This window comes from Typopeltis vanoorti, chromosome 5, assembly GCF_054136105.1.
Source record: "Typopeltis vanoorti isolate ZY-2024b chromosome 5, IOZ_Tvanoo_1.0, whole genome shotgun sequence".
In the NCBI taxonomy this organism is placed as follows: domain Eukaryota; kingdom Metazoa; phylum Arthropoda; class Arachnida; order Uropygi; family Thelyphonidae; genus Typopeltis; species Typopeltis vanoorti.
Window position 1 is genome coordinate 99706117 of NC_143553.1, and position 25969 is coordinate 99732085.

At 35.8% G+C, this 25969-nt stretch overlaps 1 protein-coding gene across 4 annotated transcripts in view; it reads right to left on the bottom strand.

Annotated features, from left to right (window-relative positions):
• The window catches only part of LOC150106688 (methylcrotonoyl-CoA carboxylase beta chain, mitochondrial-like), a 321267-nt gene that overhangs the window by 185317 nt on the left and 109981 nt on the right, over positions 1-25969 (bottom strand). For all 4 annotated transcript variants that reach the window (XM_090392642.1, XM_090392638.1, XM_090392640.1 and 1 more), the window contains exon 6: positions 123-301. In XM_090392642.1, coding sequence (XP_090248768.1) covers positions 123-301 — 179 coding nt within the window. The remainder of the gene's footprint in view (positions 1-122; positions 302-25969) is intronic.

A 25969-nucleotide genomic window follows, 5' to 3' on the forward strand; every position in this document is an offset into this window, starting at 1 on the left:
TGTAAGTTAGCTGGGATGAAAAAATAAATAAATAAAATAAATGAAAAAAAATAAGATAATGTCTTCATTCATTTCCTGGAGCATTAGAATAATTAGGGCATGAACTCTTCCATATTACTTACTGACAATGCAGAGCAGCACCACCCAATTCTTGTTCAGATGTAATTTCTCCAGTAGCTGCTTTAACAAGAGGGGGCCCACCAAGAAAAATAGTTCCTATATCCTTCACCATAACAGCTTCCTCTGCCATAGTAGGCATATAGGCACCTCCTGCTGTACAACTGCCACATACTACAGCTATCTGTAGGGTAAAAAAAATGCACATGATTTAACTTTATAACTATTTATTTATTAATAGTCATAAATTACTGCAAACACTGAACCCTTTTTGAGTTACTTTTTTATTATCAATACCAGTTACATATAATAATTCAAAAGAGAATGCAGCATCTTCTGCTACATTCCATTTTGTAAAATTTCATTTAACATTCCATTTGAAATCCTATAATCTTTTATCAATAACCAGCTTTTACTTTAAACACAAAAGCATAAAGATTATGATCTTATCTCTGCAAGCCAGTGGTCTATGATCATGCTGACAATTTTTAGAATGCAGTTAATACCAAACTATAGAGAACACAGCCATCCAAGTACCCAAAAATTAACTTCTTATTAGCTATTTTTATGGTTTCTACTACTACTAGACAATGCTATTTCAACTCAGTAGTTTTTCTTCCGAGGGAGGCCAGAACCTATGATATTAGCCACTCGCAAGCTTGAGTGAATGTGTGCAGAAAAAAGTTGCAAAAAGCTAAACATATTCAGCATGAAGCATTTGTACTAACAGGAATAATACAGTTAGCAATTAACAGAAACTATGTTCTAAGATGTGACAATGTATAAGATATCTGCACATCAAGTACATTTTGTAACTGAAAAAAAAAAAAGATACAGTTGACCCTTGAACAATGCAGGTTCGAACTGCGTGGATCCACTTATACGCAGATTTTTTTTAATAAATATATTGGAACTTTTTTTTTTTTGGAGATTTGCAACAATTTGAAAAAACTCAGAAGAAATGTGTAGCCTAGAAATATTGAAAAAAATTAAGAAAGATTTAAGCATGTCATGAATTCATAAAATATATGTAGATACTAGTCTATTTTATCATCTACTACCATAAAATATACACAGATCTATTACAAAAAGTTAAGATTTATCAAACACGCACACAAACACTTACAGAGTGTTCATGGCACCATTCGCAGTCGAGTACACAGTTGTAAACAAACATAAAGATGTAGTATTAAATCATCACTACATTAAATTAACTGTTATTAATAAATATTAAATTTATTTAATTAATTAGCAGAAAATAAAAATTTTATAACAATTCATTCATTAGTGTATAGGTTAGGCTACCATGAAGCAATTGTATCGATTGTACTAGGCTATCATAAAGGAATCATATTACGTTATCAATGCATGCATGAATTGTTATACCTGTAAATAAATATGAATTTCTTTTTCACATTATCTTTTCATTTTTGATGTCTATATTAGTAATATGTGTAACATCTACAGTGTTTTGTATCATATAAGACATTATTGATATAGGTACTGTAAATTTATTTTTCCTTCCTTATGATTTCCTTAATAAGATTTTATTTTCTCTAGCTTACTTTATTGTATGAATACAGTATATAATACATATAACATACAAAATATATGCTAATCAACTGTTTACGTTATCGGTAAGGCTTCTGGTCAACAGCAGGCTATTAGTAGTTAAGTTTTTGGGGAGTCAAAAGTTATACATGGATTTTTGAACAATGCGAGGGGGTCAGCACCCCTAACCTCCACATTATTCAAAGGTCAACTGTACAGATATTCTATGAACTTTAAATAAAAGTAGAAACAATTCTGACTTCTCGAGCATTGCAGATACTTGAGATACCAGTATAACTGGATTAATAAAATTGTGAGTACCACCATTACAGACAGACTGACATGATCAATATATCACAGGGCTATTGTATTACATTCCATTTTATTGCAAAGACTTTCTATTTGCATCTTGTTATCACAATCCATTTAATGAAAAGCCTTTTTTATTAGTTCAGTTTAATGTGAAGCCTTAACATCATGAGACTTCTTATGCTGGTAAACCATCACAGAGACACTTTATTCCAAGACTTTTATAATTAACCTTTTTTTTTTTTTAAACTACACTGTATTGTAGCCAGTGTCTTGACAATTTGAAACTGAATGTAGAAGCTGCTTTAGAGCTTATTAGTGCCAAGACACCTAAATGGAGAAAATGATCAATTGACTTCCATTCTACTATAACATAGTAGGTTATTTATTCATTTTTTTTATTTGAGATTTTTGCAGCCACACTTCTACATGAGATGTGAAAAAAGATCTCATGTAGAAGATTGGTTACAAGAGAACATAATACTTACATTACGGATCACTGAAAGACAAATTTTTTTTTTATGAAAATGCTTAATATTGTTACTATTATTATCAACCTTCTGATAGATCTTCATTCCTCTATAATGTCCTGTTCGTAGTCTTGATATTGTGGTGGAGGTCTTTCTGTCAGCATTGATTTCAGGAATTTGATGTTGTATCATTGATTTCAGTGGAATTAGTTTAGCTTTTGTGTGTTAGCATCAGCAAGAGTTATCATGTGAGTTTCTTGGTTGAGTTCTCTGGCCTCTTTTGCTAATTTATCAGCTACTTCATTGTAATCAATGCCTACATGAGCAGGAATCCATTGTAAAATGCAACTTTTTCCTAAACACATTAGTTGATTTAAGAGTTTATGGATGTCTTGTGTGAGCTTGGTATTGCCATTTTTGATTGCCTCCATAGCTGATCTTGAATCACTGTAAATTATAATTTCCTCAGATTGTTGAGATGATAATAAGTTTAGGAATGGCTAAAACAACATTCAAAGACTTGTCTAAAATCTGGAAGAATGGATCTATCTCCATGGTAACAAAGCTGATGATTTTGGATGCAGTTGTTTTTCCAACAGCGACTTATGAATGTGAGACTTAGAACCTAAATGAAGTTGTTATTCCTCTTTATAAGGCCTTGATATGCCCACATCTGGATTACTGTGCTCAGGTCTGGTCTCCTGGGTTTCTTGGGGATGAAGAAACAGTAAAGAAGATTAAGAGGTGAGTAGTCTGTGGAATGGTCCTTATGAGGATAGATGAGAGTGTATGGATTGCAGAAGTTGGTTGATAAAAGAAAAAGAGGGAACATGACAGAAACATTTAAGCTACTTAAAGAGCTTTATAGGATTGATTCAGGAGAAATGTTTCAATACTTGGCTAGGGGTGCCAGAACAAGGGGTCATTCCTGCAAGTTGAATAAAGGTATGGTTAGTAGGGGAGTGTGGACTAGATTTTTTGCTTGGAGAGTTGTGTATGAGTGGTATAGGTTGTCAGAGTCAGTTGCGAGTGCTTTGTCTGTTAATGGGTTCAAGGAGAGGTATGATAGATTGTGTGGATAGTTTGGGTCTCCTGTGATAAGCACCTTCATGAGGACTCCAAGGAGGCACTTGTACAATAATAAAAATCTAGGCTGGATATGTACTATAACAATTATCCAATATAGCTTTATATTACTATAAAGATATAAACATTATATCTTTATAATAATGTTTATAAAGTAATATTACTAAAATATACTACAATAGTAATATTTTTTTTTTTACTATTTTTGTTTCTGTGTATATAGTAGTAGTATTTTTTTATTGTAATCATACTGTATTTCAGGGAACTGTGATAGCTTTTATGATTGTGTGGTAGGTTTCCTTTTTGCAGTCATATCAAAAACTGTAAAAATGGCAGCTGTTCTCTTTTTTTTTTTTTTTTTCATTCTCTGAATCAATGTTTCCAAGTCCACCCATTTCAGAGACCACAGTAAAACATTTTACAGTACACTTGACTTATGACAAATGCATTTTCTACTTATGAAAAATGTGACAAAAAGGCACAGGATGTATATGTTTACCTAAAATGTAGGAAATGGGGAAGTGCTAGGAGATATGAATGTCAGCCTTTATGGGAAATAAGTAAAAGTGGAGAATATGATTACATGAATGGTTTGGTTGAGAGTAAAGAGGTAAATTGGTATAGTTGAAAGACTTGAGTACTGTAACCAAAGGTAAAAAAAAAAACACAGTGAGGAGTATGAATTTGACAATGTATAATGTCAGAATTCAGCAAAGGTAATAGTGACAAAAGATGTATTTTACTGTGTGAACGAATGGTGTGTTTTCCTCAACACACTATCAGATTGATAGCTAACTTGTACAGGGAGCAAAAAGCCACTGTAAGAACAAGTGTTGAATTGGATTAACTGATTAGCTTTGGGGGGGGTGGGGTGGAGAAGGAGTTAGGCAAGGATGTTTACTTTCTCCTCACTTGTTTAGTATCTATGCTGAGGACCATCTCACATGAAGCATTGGATGAGCTCAAGACAGGAATTAGAATAGGTATTAGATTGATAAGTAATCTGAGGTATACTGCTGATACCATACTCCTCTATAATGACAAGGAAGAACTAGGACAAATTCTTGACAAAGTTAAAGAGAACAGTAATAACACAGAATTTCATCTCAATCCTAGCAAGACATATTATGGTTCTCAAATGAAATACAGACAAGGAAGCTCCTGAGAAACAAGTGTACCTTAATGGAGAAAGAATTGAGGAAGTCAGCAAGTTCGAGTACCTGGAATCCATTATTAATGTGAAGAATTGCTGTTCAGAACACATCAGAAGAAGTTTAGGAATGGCTAAAACAACATTCAAAGACTTGTCTAAAATCTGGAAGAATGGATCTATCTCCATGGTAACAAAGTTGATGATTTTGGAAGCAGTTGTTTTTTCAACAGTGACTTATGGATGTGAGACTTAGAATAAAGAAGTCAGATAAGAAAAGGATAGCTGCTTTTGAAATATGGTGTTACAGAAGGCTGTTGAGGACATCATATACTGAAAGGCAATATAAATACAAAATAATGGGTATTAGAAAAGATCAGTAGAACTTTGAAGCTCCTTAAGGATATTAACATAAGAAAGTTAAAATACTTTGGATACATTGAAAGGATGGAAGAAGGACTTCTCAGAACAGTAATAGAAAGTAAAGTTCCCAGAAAAAGAGGAAGACCGTCGTCAATGGGTGTGTGTGTGGGGGGGGGTATGTGTGTGAGAGAGAGAAAAGCATACACCAGGACCACATAACACATCACCAAGCACTGGAGTGACCATACAGCATCTGTGGATGTCCAATGAACAGATGATAATCAATGGCTTGGAGAGGGAAATGGAAGAGTTGAAAAAAAAGAAAAAGAAAAAAAAAGGAAACTCGACACTTTAAGACCTCAAGGAGGTGAAATTGGGGGGAGTTACATGTTCAGTGACATATCAGCTAAGGAGGGAAATATGAGAAAGACAAGAAAGTAGAGAAAAAAAAAAAAGGAAAAGAGTGGGAGGAGACAGGGAAGAAGAATAGCAACAATGGAAGTCCTGGAATGGAAGGTGAAAGAGGAATGAATGAGGAGTGTAATGTATGGAGACTTAATTATTCAAGGTATATAAGGCAGAACTTTAAACAAGTTTTGTATAAGGAAATGACAGAAAGTATAACTCTGACAATGAAGAGAAGTCAGAAATTGGATGAGATGTTAGTATTGGTTGGCGTAAGAATAAGGTGAATCTGGTTGCAAAAGATGTGGGAGTAAATGACATACTGAAAATGATAGGAAAAACAGATTTGGAATATTCTGCATGCCTGTATGTATGATACCAGGAAAAAAATCATATGAACAAGCATGGATACAGGTATTGTGAAAGATTGCTGTTCTATGAACAAGAGAGTCTACTGAATCTACAATAATCGAATTGAAAGATAGCAGTGGCCTAGATTGAGGGCTGCAACTTACATAATAGGAGAGATTGTGCAACATGTCAAAAAATAGAGGAAAGACTGAGATAAACAATGATGGGTAAGAGCTAATAGGAATAACAACAATACACTGCTTTGTCTGTATATGAATAAGAGAATTAGAAATAAAAGGATAAGTCAATGGTCTTGATATTTTAGTATGCAAAAAGACCGCAGGTGTTTGGGAAACATGGTTGATAAAAGATAATATCCTAATAAAAAAGTAGTCAAAGAACCTCCATCTTCCTGGAATATAGTGGAAGGGAGAGAGGAATAAAGTAGAGGAGTATTAATTATGAAAACAAATCAAAGTGGACAAACAGGAGGGGAAATGATGCTTCTGGCTTTGACAGTATATTATGTGAAGCGGAGGTGGACAGCACAGCCTATTTAGCATTATAGGCTGAAGAACATATAGGATGGCAAACATGAAATGTTTGAACAAATTAAGTTAGTAAGTGAAAAGCAGATAATCATTATGAGAGAATTCAATTATGGTAATATTAACTACAAAGAGAAATTGGCCTCTTGTGATCCTCATCCTTTAATTTCTCATCCATCCAAGACACGATCCATCCCCTGATTAGGGGCTTTAGGCAATTTAACGCAGCTGGCTTGCCATTCCTCTGCTACATCCCTCTTTAGGAGTAAGTATATTTATGTCTCTAGAACTGTGTTCATAGGGTCATTTGCTTGTTCTGAAGGACAAAAAACCTGAAATTCTGGGAGGAAAAAACCCTCTACCTCCATATGAGAGCAGCTAACTTACCATTTGATTCAAAATACCCTTAAAAATTCCTCATGTCATAGACAGGATTCAAACTTGAGTCTTTTCAACCAAAGGGCTTGTCTATACCAACTGAGCTATGGAGGCTCCATCTTGCAATAAGGAACTTAATCTCTGGAATTTTTGATTATCTTAAGATGCTTATTGAGGAGAGAATATGAGAATCAAGAATGCTGGATTTGATCATAACCTCACAAGATAACACTTTGAAGAAATGTAATTTCTATCCTCAGTTGAAGAGAGAGCCGAGTAGCTACCCTTGACCTAATAGGGAAGGGATGAGAAACCTTGTGAAAGTCTCAAGGAAAAAATAATTAATGTGGAATTACACATCAGGTGTTCATGATAGATTCAGGAGCTAGCTTACAGCTATAGCCTGGATGGAAGAACTCAAAGGAAAAGAGATGTCAGTAGTTCATGAAACTTAAGGTATATTTAAAACTGGTCATCAAACGAGAAAACTGGCATGAGAAAGATAAGGTTTATTTAGAGTGAGGATAACTAGCTTTTTTGGGGGGGGGATGGAGGGGTGATCAAACAGAACTTGTAAATCAATAGTTGTTAAAAAAAAAGGAAAAAAGCAGTTACATTAATATACGATTCAAGCTATAAAGGTAACACCTTAAGTAAGCAAGGAGAAGTTGGAATATGTGAAAAGACTAGTATTGTAAATCGAGGAAATCACAAAATAAAAACAGTCTATCATTATGTGAGTGGTTGGAGAAGGAATTATTAAAACAGGACTCATTGCAGAAAGGCCTCCTTCCAGATAACACAATGCCCAACTACCTAACATATCTTTCTTTAAAAAGATTTACATCACATACTCACCACACATGGTGAACTATACACATGCTTCCTAGCCATACCTTTACTCAGTTTCCAGGAATGACTCTGAATTTTACCTCACCACCTCCCATGAGATTTAAAAATCTCACTTGTGTTTATTCAGTATGAGCATGTTACAAACATGTTTCTTTCTTCTTTTCTTTTGTCTATTACTCAAAGGCTGACGAAAACCAATCTAAACATTCCCACAGTTTATTATCAAATGTGCACGTCCACAGACCTGATATTATCATTATCACCAACCACTAGATCTTTTCAACCATCTCTTCATATTATTATTATTATTACGTGACACCTCCAAGAAGTCCTTGGACTCATCGTGGGAGGGCACTCTACTCTACTTCGCTAAATACCTCACAACCTCTCCACTACTTATTTCTCCTATTATGACACTACTACCATCAATGCCATCTACCGCCTGTCATCACCAACAACAGTATATTTTGTCTGTAAATCGTGTGTGTTCTGAAGGCCGATTTGTCTGTATGCGGGATAAAAAACCCAAGTTTCCGGGAGAAAAAAACCCCGCTACCTCCATGTGAGATCAACTAACTCACCTTTATTCACTGAACCAAATGACCATATCTAAGTAATCAAGTTTTATTAATGCCTTCTAGAATAAGATGTTCTCTTCAATATTGCAATTACCTGATGACGTAACAACCTTAGGAACATGCACAGTAAATTTTATCTCCTTGTCTACCACTAGTCCCATATCTCTAGTTTCACTGACCACTTTTAGCAAATTACCATTCATGCAGTCCAAAATACACTTAGCAAGATTGAACTGTTATTACCGTGATTTGCCTACATAACCCGTTCCATATCAGTCTGCAAGAATTCTTCTGTATTAGAAGTGTCTCTTATTACCCTTCCTTACCTTTGCAATATTGGCAAATAACTATATGTTACCATCCTGACTAACCTCAATACCATTAATATATAAGTTAAACAGCAATGGCCCAAGTTCAGAGTGTGTGGTACCCCAATTGTTACCCTCCTTCTCTTAGACTTGGCACTCCATATATTTGTATAATATTTCTGTCGATTATGCCATTGAATAACAGATGCAATTCAGCATAATTTTTTTTCATAATATTGAGTGGTCTAACAAAAAAAATTCAAGATCTCAATTTAAAATATTTCACCTTGTTAACTCATAAAATGCACACTGTTTTGTATCCTAGGATATCATTATTACTATTCCATTTATTCTACATCAAATCATTTTAAAAACAGTTCAGCTTTCAACATCTGAATAATTCTAAGCATTTTAATAAAAAAAGGGACAATATATATATATATATATATATGAGGTGCTTAAGGGTCAAAGCTGTATATCTGAGAGGAGACCTCCACATTACCCTTAAAGGAATGCAGAGAACTGACCAGGGCTTCTGACGTAATATCCAATCCTCACCTACTCATTGTGCACCCTGTTAGGTATCTACCTGGATACTGAACAAATATAGGTAGTGGATATGTAATTGAGGTTCAGAATATGTTATAAAAGCCCCTTTTGCAATGTAGCCTCTACTTCAGCAAGGATCATATTGATGTTAAGAAATACATTAACAAGTAGAGATAATGAGATTATTATCCCTGTTTATAAAGCTTTGATATTACCACTGCATGCTTGAGGGTCAAAGCTGTATAACTGAGAGGAGACCTCCACATAGCCTTTAAAGGAATGCAGAAAACCGACTGGGACTTCTGACCACATGTCCAATCCTCACCTCGTGGTGCACCTTGATAGGAATCTACCTTGATACTGAAAAAACGAAGATGGGCTGCAATTTTGGATTTAGCTGACCAAATTTTATTCTTATTGGCTTAAACCAAAATATAAAAATGATGGTACAACATGACAGAATTTCATACCGGCTGAAGTGTTAAACAAAGTCCCCGTTGTTCTCACCAGGGAACCAGGGCAAACAATGAAAAGTCAGCTACTGGAACAAATCTGAAAACACACCCCAACTCAACATCACCAAAGTTAAAGATCGGTACTATCAACATAAGAAGCCTGAATGGCAAAGAAATTGAGCTAGCTGAGGAATTGGATAAGGTACCAGAACGACATAATACGGGTGATTGAAACAAAAAAGACAAAATCTGGTGAGACTTTTCTGAGTAATAAATACAAAATGTTATATTCAGGCAATGACAATCAGGGAAAAGAAGGTATAGCTATAGCATTGAACAATAATTATGAGCCTAATTTTCTTGAATGGCAAGCAATATCAAGCAGAGTGATGTGGGCAAATATCAAAATGGGGAAATGGACAATGAGACATGAGACGTATTTGTGCCTATGGTCCCACAGAAGGTTCTGCTAAGGCAGAAGTGGAGGAATTTTTTGAGACTTTACAGAAAGCAACTGACACAAAGAAAAAGGAAAAGTTGGTCCTTGTTGGGGATCTAAATAGCAGAACACAAAATGATCGTCAGACATACAAAAATGTTTTGGGAAAATTTGGAGAAAAGAGCAAACCTAATAATAATGGCAAATACCTGTTGGATTTCTGCTCAGGACATGGACTAGTTATTACTAACACCATGTTCCAACATAAAAATGTGCACAAATTCACATGGAGAGAAGAGGCAAGGAATAAGAAAAGTCTCATTGACTATGTTATTGTTGATAGTGATGTTTTCTCCCTGGTGCAGGACACTGGAGTATACAGACGATTTGAAATTGGATGTGATCACTATTTAGTCTTGAGCAGGATAAAATTGAATTTCATACTGAAAACAAGATTATTATTATTATTATTATTATTATTATTATTATTATTATTATTATTACGGGTATCTCCATGGAGTCAGTAGACTCATCGCGGGAGACCCAAACTAGCAAAACAATATCTGTCATATCTCTTCTTGAATTCATTTACAGATGAAGAGCTCACAACAAAGTCAGGCAATGAATTCCACTCAGTCACCACCCTCCAGGCAAAAAACCTTGTTCTGACACCTTTGTTAACCACACTCTTCTTTAATTTCCAGAGATGACCTCTTGTTCTTCCATCACTATCACACAGCTGAAACATTTCCCCTGCATCAATCCTATAAAAACCTTTTAGTAATTTGAATGTTTCTATCATATCCCCTCTTCTTCGCCTATCAGCCAATCTCTGCAATCCACAAGCTCTCAATCTATCAATGTAGGGAGCATTTTTTATATCACTCACCAACTTGGTCACTCTTCTCTGAACCCTCTCCACAGCCTCCTCATCTCCAAGGAATCCAGGTGACCAGACCTGAGCACAGTAATCCAAATGTGGAAGTATCAATGCTTTATAAAGGGGAATAATAACCTCTTTATCTCTGGATGTCAGTGTGTTCCTCAACAACCAAGTAATCCTATGTGCAATCTTGGACACCTTAGCAATGTGTCCTCTGAACTTCATCTCCTTATCTACCAATACCCCTAAGTCCCTAGCCTCATCAATCTCTTGGAGTACCTTTCCATCGATGTAGTACACAGCTGGTAATCTTTTAATCCCAAAATGCAAGACTTTACACTTTTCCACATTGAACTGACATCCATTTTCTTTTGCCCATTTTACCAGCTTATTTAAATCCTCCTGCAAACTTTCAACATCAGCTTGATTTTTTATTGCACTACACAACTTTGCATCATCAGCAAACAACTGAATATCTCCCTTTAAGCCGTTTCCTATATCATTTATATACAAATTAAACAACATTGGCCCAAGCACAGAGCCCTGAGGCACACCACTGGTCACCTGCCTCATTCTGGACTCGGCTCCTCCATACACCACCTTATGGTATCTCTCCCTGAGCCATTCTCCTATCCATATCACCAATTTAATATCCATTCCCATCTGCTCCAATTTGCGTAACAGTGTTCTATGGGGTATCCTGTCAAAAGCCTTAGCAAAATCCAGAAGTACCACTGTGTAGCCAGTTCCTTTGTCCAACTCTGATGTTATTCTATTATGGATAGTTAATAGATTGCTAAGGCAGGATCTACCTTTAACAAAACCATGTTGGCCTCTATAGAGTATCATATCCTGATCCATCCTGAACATGTAAGAAAGTTTTAAAGCGAATAAAAGTTGAGCGGCTATCAGATGTAACCTGCAGACTAAAATACACAAACATTATTCAAGAAAAAATGAAAGAGTTTGTGAATAGGAACCAAACCTCAGAGAGTCAGTGGCAAATCCTGAAGAAAACATTGATTGATTCAGCCAGAGAGGCATGTGGTGAGGTTGTCTACAAGGATAGAAAAATCAGAACTCCATGGTGGATACAGGAAGTTAAAGAGGCAGTGAAGGAAAATAAAAAAGCATATCAAAAGTTCCTGGCAAATAAGTCAGCTTGTGCTCTTAGAGAATACAAAGAGAAATGTAAGAAACCGTGTAAAACTAGCTAAACAAAAGCCATAGGAAGACTTTGGTAAGAACATGGAAAATAATTATCAAGAAGGTGGCAAAATATTCTGGAGGCTGTTGAAAAAGCTCAGAAATGGAGGAAAGAGTGCTGTAAAAGGGGTTAGAGATGATAAAGGTGATATTAAAACTGGTGAAAAAGATATCCTTGATATATGGAGTAATTACTTCGAAAAAATGCTAAATAAAACAAGCAGTGATGACAGCACAGTAGTAATCAACAGACATGCAATCAGGAATACATATCCATACTTGAAACTTGAAGTAAAAAAGCCATTAAAATGTGGAAAAGGCATCTGGACTAGATGATATTCGATCAGAAATGGCCTGGACAGAGGGACGAATTCCAGATGATTGGAGTAGAGTTTTCATAGTAGCCATATATAAAAAGGGAAATAAAACAGTTGGAAGTTGATTTTGCACTTGGTTAGACTATAATAAATTTAGTTTAATCCTTTATCCAAGTGTAAGCAAACAAAGTTTGCGCCTGAAAATATCTCCAGGACTGAGGTAAGGTGGTACATCCATTGGCAACTTGCAGCAAAGGTGGACCAAGCTCTCACCACTCCTTGTCTCAGTATCTCCATAATGCAAAGCATATCTCCTTGCAGACATGTATACTGCTATGCATTAAGGGAAGGGCCACTACCCAGATCGGTTTCGACCTTTATTGAGGTCTCGTCAGTGGGAGGCAGACCTAGAGTGGCTATACTAAGCCAGAAGCAATGCATAGGTCATAATTACTTATATGAGTTGACAACCGGTGCACCACCTCCTTATTATTAAATTACTCTCAATTTAGAGAAAGATGTTGGAAGTTTATTTCGCACTTGGTTAGACTATAATGAATTTAGTTTAATCCTTTATCCAAGTGTAAGTAAACAAAGTTTGTGCCTGAAAATATCTTCAGGACTGAGGTAAGGTGGTACATCCCTTGACAACTTGCAGCAAAGGTGGACCAAGCTCTCCTCATCTTATCCTAAATAAACTTCCAACATCCTTCTTTAAATCCAGAGTAATTTAATAATAAGGTGGTACTCCGGTAGGCAACTCTTATAAATAAATATAACCTCTGCATTGCTTCAGCCTTAGTATCACCACTCTGGGTCTGCCTCCCACTGATGAGACCTCAATAAAGGTCGAAACCGGTCTGGGTAGTGGCCCTTCCCTTAATGCATAGCAGTATATATATGTCCACAAGGAGATGTGCTTTGCATTATGGGAGATACTGAGACAAAGACTAATGAGAGCTTGGTCCACCTTTGCTGCGAGTTGTTAAGGAATGTACCACATTCCTGAAGATATTTTCAGGCACAAACTCCATTTGCTTACATTTGGATAAAGGATGAAACTAAATTTATTATGGAAATAAAACTGAATGTGAGAATTATATTTCCCTACTGAATGTTTCTGATAAGATTTATTCAAGTATACTTGAGAAACGATTGAGAGCGATTGTGGAAGGGAAGCTTGGTGAAGAACAATCTGGATTCAAGCCAAATAGAGGCTGTCAGGATCAAATTTTCATGTTACGACAAATAGTTAGAGAAATCGTGGGAATATAACAAAGATCAGTATTTAGGTTTTGTAAATCTGGAAAAGGCATTATGACCACATGTCAAGAGAAAAGCCATTCAAAATGCTACAGTTATATGGCGTCAATGGGGCATTATATCAAGCAATACTTAGTCTTTATTTGAGTTGTAAGTCAGCAGTTAGAATTGAAGGAAGTACAGGAAGATGGTTTAATGTTAAATCTGTTGTGAGACAAGGATGTACATTATCCCCTCTGTTATTCCTATCTATATGAATCACATTATGAAGGAAAGTGGTATTAAACCTGATATCAAAATTGGAGATGTTAATCTCAGCTCTTTACTCTATGCAGATGATGTTATATTTCTAAATAAATCTGCTAAATGTCTGCAAGATTCCCTGACTAAATTGAATAACTCTTGTAATAGATTTGGTATGAAGGTCAGCAATAACAAGACAAAGACAATGAAAATAGACAGAAGCACTGAAAATATCAACTGCATTTTGAATGGAGAACCTATAGAATAAGAAAAACATTTCAGCTAATTAGGCAATTTCTGGCAATTTCCCAAATTGCCAGCCCATCCTCATTCGTTCAGTATCAAAGTAGATACCCAACAGGGTGCACCACGAGATATATATATATATATATATATATATATATATATATACAAACACACACACACATATATGAAAGAATGATCATTATCTCGGTTAATATACATATTTTTATAAAGAACTGAATGACTAGAACCAAGATTTAAGTAAAAAGGTTTTAATATAAAAACATGACTAGTTTCGGCTTGTAACAGCCTTCATCAGGTGACATTATAAAAGAAAGAAAAAAGAAAAAACACTAAAACACTGAAGCTTAAATGAACATCATAGAGAGTCTCTATACATAACTGACATTAAATCGTTGTGGTTGTATTTAAAGCTGTTCTTTCGTTAGTTGTATTGTTGGGAAAGTACGTGCTAGTAGCATCTCGTGAATGCCAGTACATGATTACAGCTGAATGACAACCTGGGAGGTTGTAGCTCAAGTTATTATTTAGATGAACAGGATTGAAGATGATTTCTCTAGATTCCACGATTTTTCTCTCTAGTTCATCATTGCAATGGAAGATGTTAGTAGATTTTTCACAGCAGACTTTGTGACTTTGGTTTTCATCATTAGGATTAGCCGAGAAAAGAATATGACTTGATAATGCACTGGCTCGCTGTCTCTTGTACGCAATTCGACAGATTTGTCTGTCTGCCCAAAATAAGGAATATCACAAACCCACAATATTTTATATACACCAGGGTATTTGAGTTGATGATGACAAGGATTTTGGGTGGCTTATTAAGAAATGGATCTTTGCAAGTGGAGTGAACAAGGTTCCGATATTGTATTTTCTTAGAACTTTTGCTAATTTATGTGAAACTGTACTTATGTAAGGAACATATATATTAACTTTGAATCTATTTGTTTCTTCTGAGTGATGTCTAGGAGGATTAAGAAGGAATCTTTCAACGATTCTCTTGGAATATCCATTAACTTCGAAAGAAGTTTTGAGATGGTTTATTTCTGTAAGAAGTTCTTCTTCTTATTATTATTATTATTGTTCCGGGCAACTCCAAAGAGTCGACAGACTCATTGAGGGAGGCCCTAACATCATGTCACGAACAACTATTCGACATTGACACAGTATCTATCATACCTTGCCTTGAACTCATTCGCCGTCGTAGCACCCACAACAGATTCTGGCAGCTTATTCCACTCATTCACCACTCTCCAAGTAAAAATCCTAGCTCTAACACCCTTATCAAACACCCTCTTGCCCAGCTTCCATGCTTGGCCCCTAGTCTTCCCACCACCAGTCATATTTTCAAAAATATCTTCTGGATTGATCTTATAGAAACCCTTCAGTGATTTGAATGTCTCAATCATATCACCCCTCCTTTGCCTATCGTCCAATCTCTGCAACCCACAGATCTTCAACCTATTCTCATAAGGTTCTTTCCACAGACCTGCTATCATCTTGGTCACTCGTCTCTGGATCCTCTCCGCTTCCTCTCCATCACGAAGAAACCCTGGTGCCTATAACTGGGCACAGTAGTCCAGATGGGGTCTTATCAAGGCTCGATACAGAGGAACAACAACTTGTTTGTCTCTGTACGTTAAAGTGTTTTTCAGAAGCCAAGTGATTTGATGAGCTAATTTAGTCACTTTTGCAATGTACCCCCTAAACTTCAATTCCCTATCCACCAACACTCCCAAATCCCTGGCCTCATCAATCTCCTGGAGTATGGTTCCACCAATGCGATATACTGTTGCTATTCTTTTCACCCCAAAGTGCAAAAACCTTACACTTTGCCACATTAAATTGACATCCATTTTTCCTAGCCCAGTCCTCCAAACTATCCAAATCATCCTGTAAAATTTTGACATCTGTGCACTCACAATTGCTCTACCCAACTTTGCATCATCAGCAAACAAGTGAACACTTCCTCTCAAATCCTTTCCTATATCATTGATGAACAAATTGAAAAGCAGTGGTCCAAGAACAGAGCCCTGCAGCACACCACTAGTCACAAGCCATCTTTTAGACTCCACTCCTGAATAAACCACTCTCTGGTATCTCTCCTTCAACCACCCTTCTCTCCATCTCACCAACCCTATATCTATCCCCATCGGCTCTAGTTTACTGATTAGGGTTCCATGCGGTATCCTGTCAAAGGCCTTGGCAAGGTCCAGTAGTATCACTGTAAACCCATTACCCCTATCCAGTTCAGCCGTGATTTTTGGTTTTTCCAAGTTCATTTTTGGTTTTCCTCGAACATTTCAATAGCCGACATCAAAGTATTAAGTTTACTGCCCAGCTTGAAAAGGATAATTCCTTGCCTTTTCTTGATGTCAAACTGATTCGCTCTTCTGGTAAACTCAAAATATCGATATATAGAAAGTCCACACATACCAATCACTTCCAGTCCCATCACTTCTCTCCTCATAAGCTTGGAATAATTTCCTCCTTGGGACATAAAGCTCGTTCTCTTCTGGATGACCCAAATGAACGTCTTACAGAAATAAATCATCTCAAACCTTCTTTCGAAATTAATGGATATTCCAAGAGAATCGTTGAAAGATTCCTTCTTAATCCTCCTAGACATCACTCAGAAGAAACAAATAGATTCAAAGGCAATATATCTATTCATTACATAAGTACAGTTTCACATAAATTAGCAAAAGTTCTAAGAAAATACTATATCAGAACCTTGTTCACTCCCCTTGCAAAGATCCGTTTCTTAATAAGCCACCCAAAACCTTGTCATCATCAACTCAAATACCCTGGTGTATATAAAATATTGTGTGATTGTGATATTCCTTATTTTGGGCAGACAGACAAATCTGTCGAACTGCACATGGAAGAACACATGAGGGACATTACTTACAAGAGACAGCGAGCCAGTGAATTATCAAGTCATATCCTTTTCTCGGCTAATCCTAATGATGAAAACCAAAGTCACAAAGTTTGCTGGGAAAAATCTACTAACATCTTCCGTTGCAATGATGAACTAGAGAGAAAAATCGTGGAATCTAGAGAAATCATCTTCAATCCTGTTCATCTAAATAATAACTTGAGATACAACCTCCCAGACTGGCATTCAGCTGTAATCATGTACTGGCGTTCACGACATGCTACTAGCAAGTACTTTCCCAACAATACAACTAACGAAAGAACAGCTTTAAATACAACCACAACAATTTAATGTCAATTATGTATAGAAACTCTCTGTGATGTTCATAGTTTATTTAAGCTTCAGTGTTTTAGTGTTTTTTCTTTCTTTTATAATGTCACCGGATGAAGGCTGTTACAAGCTGTATATATATATATATATATCCATGGACAGACAGTTTTGGAGTAATCTTGGAAAGGCCTTCTCCAGCAGTGGATCGATAATGGCTGATAATGATGATGACATATATGTATGTGTGTATATATATAGAAGCTTGTAGACGTGAGTTCATGAGTAGGTAAGAATTTATAAGGCAAAACACTGGAATAAGATGATGCCATTTATTTTAATGAACAACACATTTCATGCTGATTGCACAGGATTTCTTCAGGTGTAGGCAAACAAAGTGATAGAAGAAACAATAAAGAAGAGACAGATGTTATTTTAAAAATATTTCTAATTGTATGTTGCATTATTCAGTACATTGTGCGTGTTTACACATTTGCGTGCACATTTGATAGATTGCTACACCAACTTGTGGTGCGGCTATCTATCCAAAGCCTTTGCAAACTATACATATACCACTATATATATACATCTCCCTTGTCCAATACAACTTACTTATTCACTATAAGTAAGTTGTTACACATTCCCTCAAGACATGATGATGTGCCATCAAATTCTATTGCTTTACTGATATTGTTTAGTTAATTCTATATATACTGCTCACTTGCTCACCATTAAGTCTTTTCCCATTTCACCTGCACTTGAGCTTCTCCTGATTCACAGCAAAGATAAAACACCCTGGTGAAATAATCACTGAATATCTCAGCTATATCCTCTGCAGCAGTTACCAATCTGCCAGTTTCATTCATTAACTTGTCATAATCATTCTTCTCTCTCTACTTACCACACATCGAAAAAACTCCATAGGATTTTTCTTTGCATGATTTGCTAATTTCTGCTCATAATGCACTTTTGCTGTCCTTATCAAGGATCAGTGCTTGGTCCACTGTTATTCAATCTGTACATTAATGATATTTTGAAGGATTTGACAAGTGACATACAGCTATTTGCTGATGATGCAGAGATAGGTAGGGTAATCAGGAATGATGCTGATATGCAGTACTTGCAGAATGATTTGAATAAGCTGGAATTGTGGGAATGGGAAAATAGGTGTCAGTTCAATGTAAAATCATTCACTTTGTCATGATTAGATATCCAATGTTGTATTATATTGGTGGGATTAGGCTAGAAGAAACTGATGAGGCTAGGGATCTTGGAGTGTTAACAGATAAGAAATTGAAGTTCATGGGGCCATGTGACAAAGACTGCAAATACAACTCAAAAGATAATTGCAATGCTGAAATGAATGTTCACATGTAAAGATAAGGATGTTATTTTGCCTCTTTTCAAGGCCTTGATAAGACCTCACTTAGACTACTGTGTGCAGGTCTGGTCTCCTGATTTCCATTGTGATTTTGATATATTGGAGAGAGAGAGAGAGTACAAAGGAGAGCGCTAAAAATGATATCAAGATTGTGGAATACTGGTTATGAAGACAGATTGAGAATTTGTAGACTGCAGACACTAGCAAACAGGAGAAAGAGGGGAGATATGATTGAGACTTACAAACTTCTGAAAGGGTAATACAGGATTTCAATTGATGGAGGGTGGGGAAAGGATGATAGGCATCCTTGGAAGCTGAGAATGAAGGCCGCTAAGAAGGGGGTGAGGGCTAGATTTTTCTCTTGAAGGGTGGTGCATGATTGGAATGGATTGCCATTGGATGTTGTGAGTGCAAGCAATGTGAATGAATTCAAGAATAAGTATGATAGTGGGTGCGTGTAGTATATGGCCTCCTTCGATGAGTCTCTGACTCCCTGGAGGTCTCTCTTAATAATAATAATTATTACTATTATCAACTGAATTACCTTCCTAGCCTACTCTTTACAACTGATTATTACCATTATTTATCTGATGCTTCCTCCTCCATATGCCCAGATTTCCCACTTGATCTCTTCATACATCACCATCCTCAAACACCATCCTTACCATGGATTTCTATGCTGATCATCCTCATACACAAATTCACTTTACTACTTCCAACACTGCCATTGTCAGTCCCAAACCTGGATGGCAAAGGAGGAAGGTTACACTTGTGACTAGCAACCACAATACGCACAAACAAATTGCTACAGAAACCTTAAGAAATGAAAGAAATTGGACTTATGTTGCTGAAGAACTTCCAGAGGAGATGATTCATGCTGGTGAAAGCTCATTTAGAAAAGTCAACAGTGGAATTCTGGAAGGGATATCTTCACACCCAAACATGTGATAAAAATTGGATGCTGGAATATCAGAACAATGTATGAAACTGGTCAAGTACACCAAATGGTAAGAGAAATGGACAGATATCACATACAAATCCCAGGACTTAGCAAAACCATATGGAATGGAATTGGTGAAGTCAAACTGTCTTCAACAAACACATCATATACTCTGGCAACCCCAGAAGATGAAGAACATAGTAAAGGTGTTGCTATAATGATGTCAGAGGAGGCAAGACAGGCATTGTTAGAATGGAAACCAATATCAGAAAGAATGATAAGAGCTATATTTAAAACAAGATATAAAAATTTTACAATAATAAATATGCACCCAATCAATGCTAATTTAAGAGAAAAAGAAGATTTCTATGAGCTACTACAGAAATAGATAGATTATGACTAGTAGAAGAGACATAATTTTGCTTCTGGGAGATGCGAATGCAAAGGTGAATAAAGATAATAGTGGATATGAAACAATTATGGGAAAGTAAGGACTAGGAACTGAAAATGAAAATAGAACAATATTAAATTGTGGGAAATATTTCTTTCCCACAATTCCAGCCTATTCTTCAATAATCTGATAAATAACAGGAGTCACTCTGTTTAAACATAAAGACATACATAAATATATCTGGATATCACTAGATGGTAATAGTAAAAATCAAATAGACCATATAATAATAAATAAACCATATAGGTCCTCTTTACAGGATGTAAGAACAAAAGAGGAACAGATGCATACACAGATCATATATTAATAATAGCAAAGATAAAAATAAAACTAGCAATCAGAGAAAATTATATAATTTAAGTAAATTAAAAATAAGTATTATGCAGAAAACTTTGCATATACAATTAAAAATAAATATGAAACAAAAATAATGAACAAAATGGAACATGCAGATATAGAGGACAAGTGGGGAGAGAAAAAAAAAATAACGAAACAGCTGAAGAAATACTTGGGAGATCAAAGAAACAATGGATAACAGATGAAACAATACAGTTAAGTGAGGAAAGAAGAAAAATGAGGAAAAAAGTACTGCAAGGTCAAAGTGTAGAAGAAAAAAGTGAGAGGAACAAAATATATATATAAAAAAAAATAAACAAGTTAAAAAGAGTGCAAGAAATTATAAAAGGAAATATATTGAAAAATTATGTGAAGAGGTAGAACAGGGTGTAAGGAACTATGACTCTAAGAAACTATATGAGATAACAAGTAAATAACTGGAAAAAAAAAAAAAAAAAGATAAATTATGGGAATTTACTGACTAAGGAAAAAGACAGAAAAAAGGATGGATAGAATATTTTAAGGAAGTATTGTGCAAGAAATCTACAACATAGGAAGAAATACTGCCAGAGAACAGCGAAATGGAGACACTAGATATAAATGTAGGAGAGATAACAAGAGCAATAAAGAAGCTAAAAAATGGAAAGGCAGCAGGGATAGATAACATTCCAGCAGAATTAATTAAAACAGACATTAAATTTTCAACAGAGATATTACATCCACTGATAAATGAGATATAAGAAAAAGAAAAATGGCCAAAGGACTGGTATATAAGAATACTGGTCAAAGCAACAACAAAAAAAAAAAAGCTGATATTACAGAATTTAAAAATTGGAGAGGAATTTTGCTGCTGAGCACAGGTTAGTTAGATCTTTACAAGAATAATCCTGGAAAGAATGAAATACAAAATTGAAGAGCGGTTGAGAGAAGAACAGGCAGTCTTCAGACCAAATAATAACCCTAAGAATAATAATAATAGAACAATCAATTGGCAAAACAGCCTATATTTAGGCTTTATCAATTTTGAAAAGGCCTTTTTTTTGACAGTATAAATAGAGAAAAAATATGGAATCTAATGAAACAATATGGCATACCAATAAAAATAATAAGTTTGGTGAAGAAAATGCATGATAACTACAAAATTAAAATACTATGCAATGGAAAATTAACCGAAGAAATTAATACCACTAGCAGTGTAAGACAAGGATGTATACTCTCTCTCCCACAATATTTTTGATTGTAATAGATTGGATGATGAGAAACACAACAGTTGATAATATAAATATACAATAGGGGTGGACAACCAAATTAAATTATTTAGATTTTGCTGATGACATATGTCTGATAGCTCAAAAGCACCAACACATGAAAAAAATAATAGATAACTTAGACCAGGAAGCCTCTAAATGTGCTTAAAAATAAACAGGAAAAAGACAAAAATAATGAAGATAAACCCTAAACAAAATCTAACTTTTAAAATAATAGAAGAATCACTGGAACAGATGGACACTTTGGTCTACCTGGGATCAGCGGTAGGTACCACAGGAAGAACAGAAGAAGATATAAAAAACAGAATACAAAAAGCTCAAAGTATCTTCAATAGAATGAAAAACATATGGAGAAGTAAAGAATTAAACTAAAAAAAAGGCTTTTCAACACTAATGTTAAAACTGTTCTACTATATGGATCAAAAGTATCTTCTGATCCATATAGTAGAAATTAACTAAGGAAAATAAACAAACTACAGGTATATATAAATAAATGTCTAAGAAAAATATTGGAAATATACTGGCCAGATAAAATTTCAAATATAGCATTATGGGAAAGAACAAACCAAACCAGTATCACAACAGAAATAAAAAAAAGAGGAAATGGAAATGGATTGGACATACTATCAGAAATCCAGATAAAGACATAGCTAAAACAGTCACGGAATGGAACTCCCAAAGAAAAAGGAAAAGGGGTTGTCCCAAGATGACCTGGAGGAGACAGAGTGAGATGGAGATGAAGCAGATGGGGGAGATACTGGAGTGAACTTAAGAGAGAGAGGCAGCAAACAGAGCCCGATCGAACGCATCGATCGAGGCCCTATGCTCCGCAGGGAGTGAAGAGGATAAGTAAGTACTACTACTTCCAACATCCACTCTCCCTATGCCATGTCTCCCTGTCCACCTCTGACTCCCCCCCCCCCCATTTTTTCCTGTCCCTCTTGCATTCTCATTCTCTCTTCATCTCTCACACTACCATTATTTCCATTAATAAGCAGCATTAACATCAAGAGCATCAATATATCTTTAAGAATCAAGCCTGATAAATAAGATTTAAAGTGCAGAGAGTTTTTAGTGTTGGAAGAAGAGTGGCCTTGTAATGAGTGATCTCTTTGGCAGAGTATCTGGTCATTTTATAAGCTTTGATGATCAGTGCCACTTGCAATAAGTGGCATAGGTCTGCCATTTTATAAGCAATCCATTATGGGTCTTGAAGGTGTGTTCTATTTTTGGTAATTCATAAATCCAGGGAGGCCTAGGATTATGTGGTTTCTGGATTCTTTTAGGAAGCCAGGATACAACTTGTCTAATAATTTTGCAGTGCTTTTTTTTATGCCTTTGGGCAGGGTCAGTTGTTAATTAAGTGGAATGTACATCGATTCCTGAGTAAGATTGATATTTTTTAATCATATTCTGAGTGATCAAGTACTATCATAGCATTTATTATCTACTTTAGTGATGACAATATTCTGGTTTTGGCATATCTTTTTCATTGTGTCAGTTCTGTATAGGATAAATTCCATTTAAGAGGTTTTGCAGATTTTAAAATATTCACTAGCTCTAGCCAGATGTTGTTTAGATGCCTCATTTTGTTTTTGCCATGATTTGGGGACTTGTATTTTATTTTTATTTTTTACAGCTACTTGAGCCCCAAGGATGAAAGTTAATTGCAATTTGTTCTGGAAGCAAAGGAGGATTTTTATATCTTCCTTACTACATTATTCAATTTTCAAATATTGCATGTCTTCATTTTTAAAAATTCTTTTTTTTTGTGCTGAAGTATCTGAAACATTTGAGAGAAATAACCAAATGTTGGTGTTCAGAATTTTGGACAGTTTGTCCTGTAGCACTTGAAAATTGCTGTTTATGTTGGCCAGCATGGTGCAAGTGCCATTGATCTGCCCTTCTAAAAGAGCAAAGCTAGCACAAGGGTAGATTTGGGGAGTTTTCAGACTTTTTAGGTAGATAAATTTCAATGCTCAGTGTGAGACCACATGTCTATTGGAGGGCTGAAGTGGCTTGAAAAAAGTTCCAAGTTTGGTCTCTAAAATATAGTAGCCAGGTTTTCTAACCCTTAGCCCTCCTCTTGAACTAGTGTATAATAAACTTATAGACCCATTTGTGGAAAGGATTAAGATGAAAAAAGGTATTTTATGACTGAAATAGCTCATACGAAAGAAAAATGTTATTCTGAGTTTTTTTTAATAACATTTCTCTCTCTCTCTCAAGAACTTCCTCAAAACTTAGTCCTTAGCCCAATTTCCAACATTTATGTTGGACATACTTATGCCTGCTGTGTGCACTTGCAATACTAATTTATTTCCCTTTCTCACAGAAATAGAACTAGTGATAGACCTTAATTTGCAATGCCATAGCTTCTTCACTTCATTTTTAAAGCATGTAATTGCTTGCTAACTAAAGATTGCCTTTTCCATTTCGAAAAACCAACCCCTCAAAAAATATTTCACTGGCCTGGTTGGCCGAGTGGTTAGCATATCCGCTCTCCAGCCAAAAGGCTACAGGTTCGAATCCCAACATGGGCATGGATGTTTGTGATTGTCTGTGAAAATAATAGTGGTGATGATGGACAGTAGATGGCATTGGTGTAGATGAGGGGGTTTGTGAATGAGGTTGAGTGGTGGAAACAGAGAGTTGTAGAGTAGGTGCCATCCCTTGATGAGTCATAGGACTCCCTGGAGGTGTCAAATAATAATAATAATAACGACAATAATAATTTAATTCTTTCCATGCAACAATATCTACATGAGTAATTTAACTGTTTCATAGAGGGGATCAGAAATTGGAAAGCTTAATTTTTTTATATGTTACAGCATGTTAATATCATAAAACAAAGGAAAATAAAATGCAATATACTGAAAGAATGAATTTTGGGGTGCTTTAATTCAACATTTCACTCTGATTTTGCATTTTCATTGATTTAATCAGAGTATCACTCTAACATGTTGCCGACATGTCTGTGGACCCCATGAAGGTTTGTTGCAAAATAATAAATAGAAAACTGAACTGAGGTATCCAAGGTCAGGGGAGATGTAAAGAATGTACCTTGATACTGCTCTTTGACATCCTCAAATTAGCATTCCAATAACTTTTAACAGAGATTTTGTTTGGTAATAAAGTCTTTCATCAGGTACAGGGCAGTCATATAAAAGAACTTTTATGGTATAGTAAAATCAGGTTAATCATGAATATATATACAGGATGTGTAACAACTCTATCCACCAAAAACCAACATGCCCAATAAGGAAATTAAATCTCTGCAAGAATTAAAGAAAAACAAGGAAATAATAATCACCAAAGTGGATAAAGGGAATGCCACAGTATTGCTAAACCAAAAGGATTACACAGGTAAGCTGAATGCTCTATTGTTAGATCGGGCTGCTTACCTCCCTATCGCGTACAATCCCACCAACTCACAAATTAGAAAACTCCACAGGCTCCTTAAGAAGGTCACTTCTTGGCCTGTAGAAGTCACTAACAAATTAAAACCATTTAACTCTATACCTCCTGTATATATGGATTCCCAAAAATACATAAAGAAAATGTGCCATTACTTTCCATAGTGAATGGCATTGATTCCCCCCACATACAAACTAGCTAAACATTTGGCCAAAGCCCTCACACACTATACTGGCAACACACCTTCACACAAAAAAAACTCAGCCCACTTCAAAGCCAGCATAGAAAACCTTACACTCAAACGCACTGACATAATGGTCAGTTTTGATGTCTCCTCCCTATTCAAATGTCCCACTCAAAGAATCCTTAGAGCTAATCCAAGCTAAATTTCCTCCCAATATCACAGCCCTATTTCAGTTCACAATGAACTCAGGCTATTTTGTTTGGCAAGGAAAATTCTACAAACAAATAGAGGGGACAGCCATGGGTTCTCCACTCTCCCCACCCTTGGCCAACTTTTATATGGAGACTTTTGAAGAGAGAGCCTTAAACTCTGACCCACAAAAACCAACCATATGGCTTTGCTATGTTGATGATGTGTTCGCTATTTGGCCACATGGCTCCGATGCATTCCTCTCCTTCCTAACACACTTAAATAACCAGCACCCCAGAATCAAGTTCACCCTGGAGGAAGAAAAAAACAACTGCCTTCCTTTCTTAGACACACCAGTCACCCGCCGGCCTGATGGAACCTTGGTTTTCTGTATGGGTGAGTTTATAGAAAACTCACCCATACAGGCAGATACATTCAGCAACAATCCCCCCCCCCTCACAACAATATGGAGTCATTAAGATACTACACAACAGGGCTAAACTTATCTGTTCA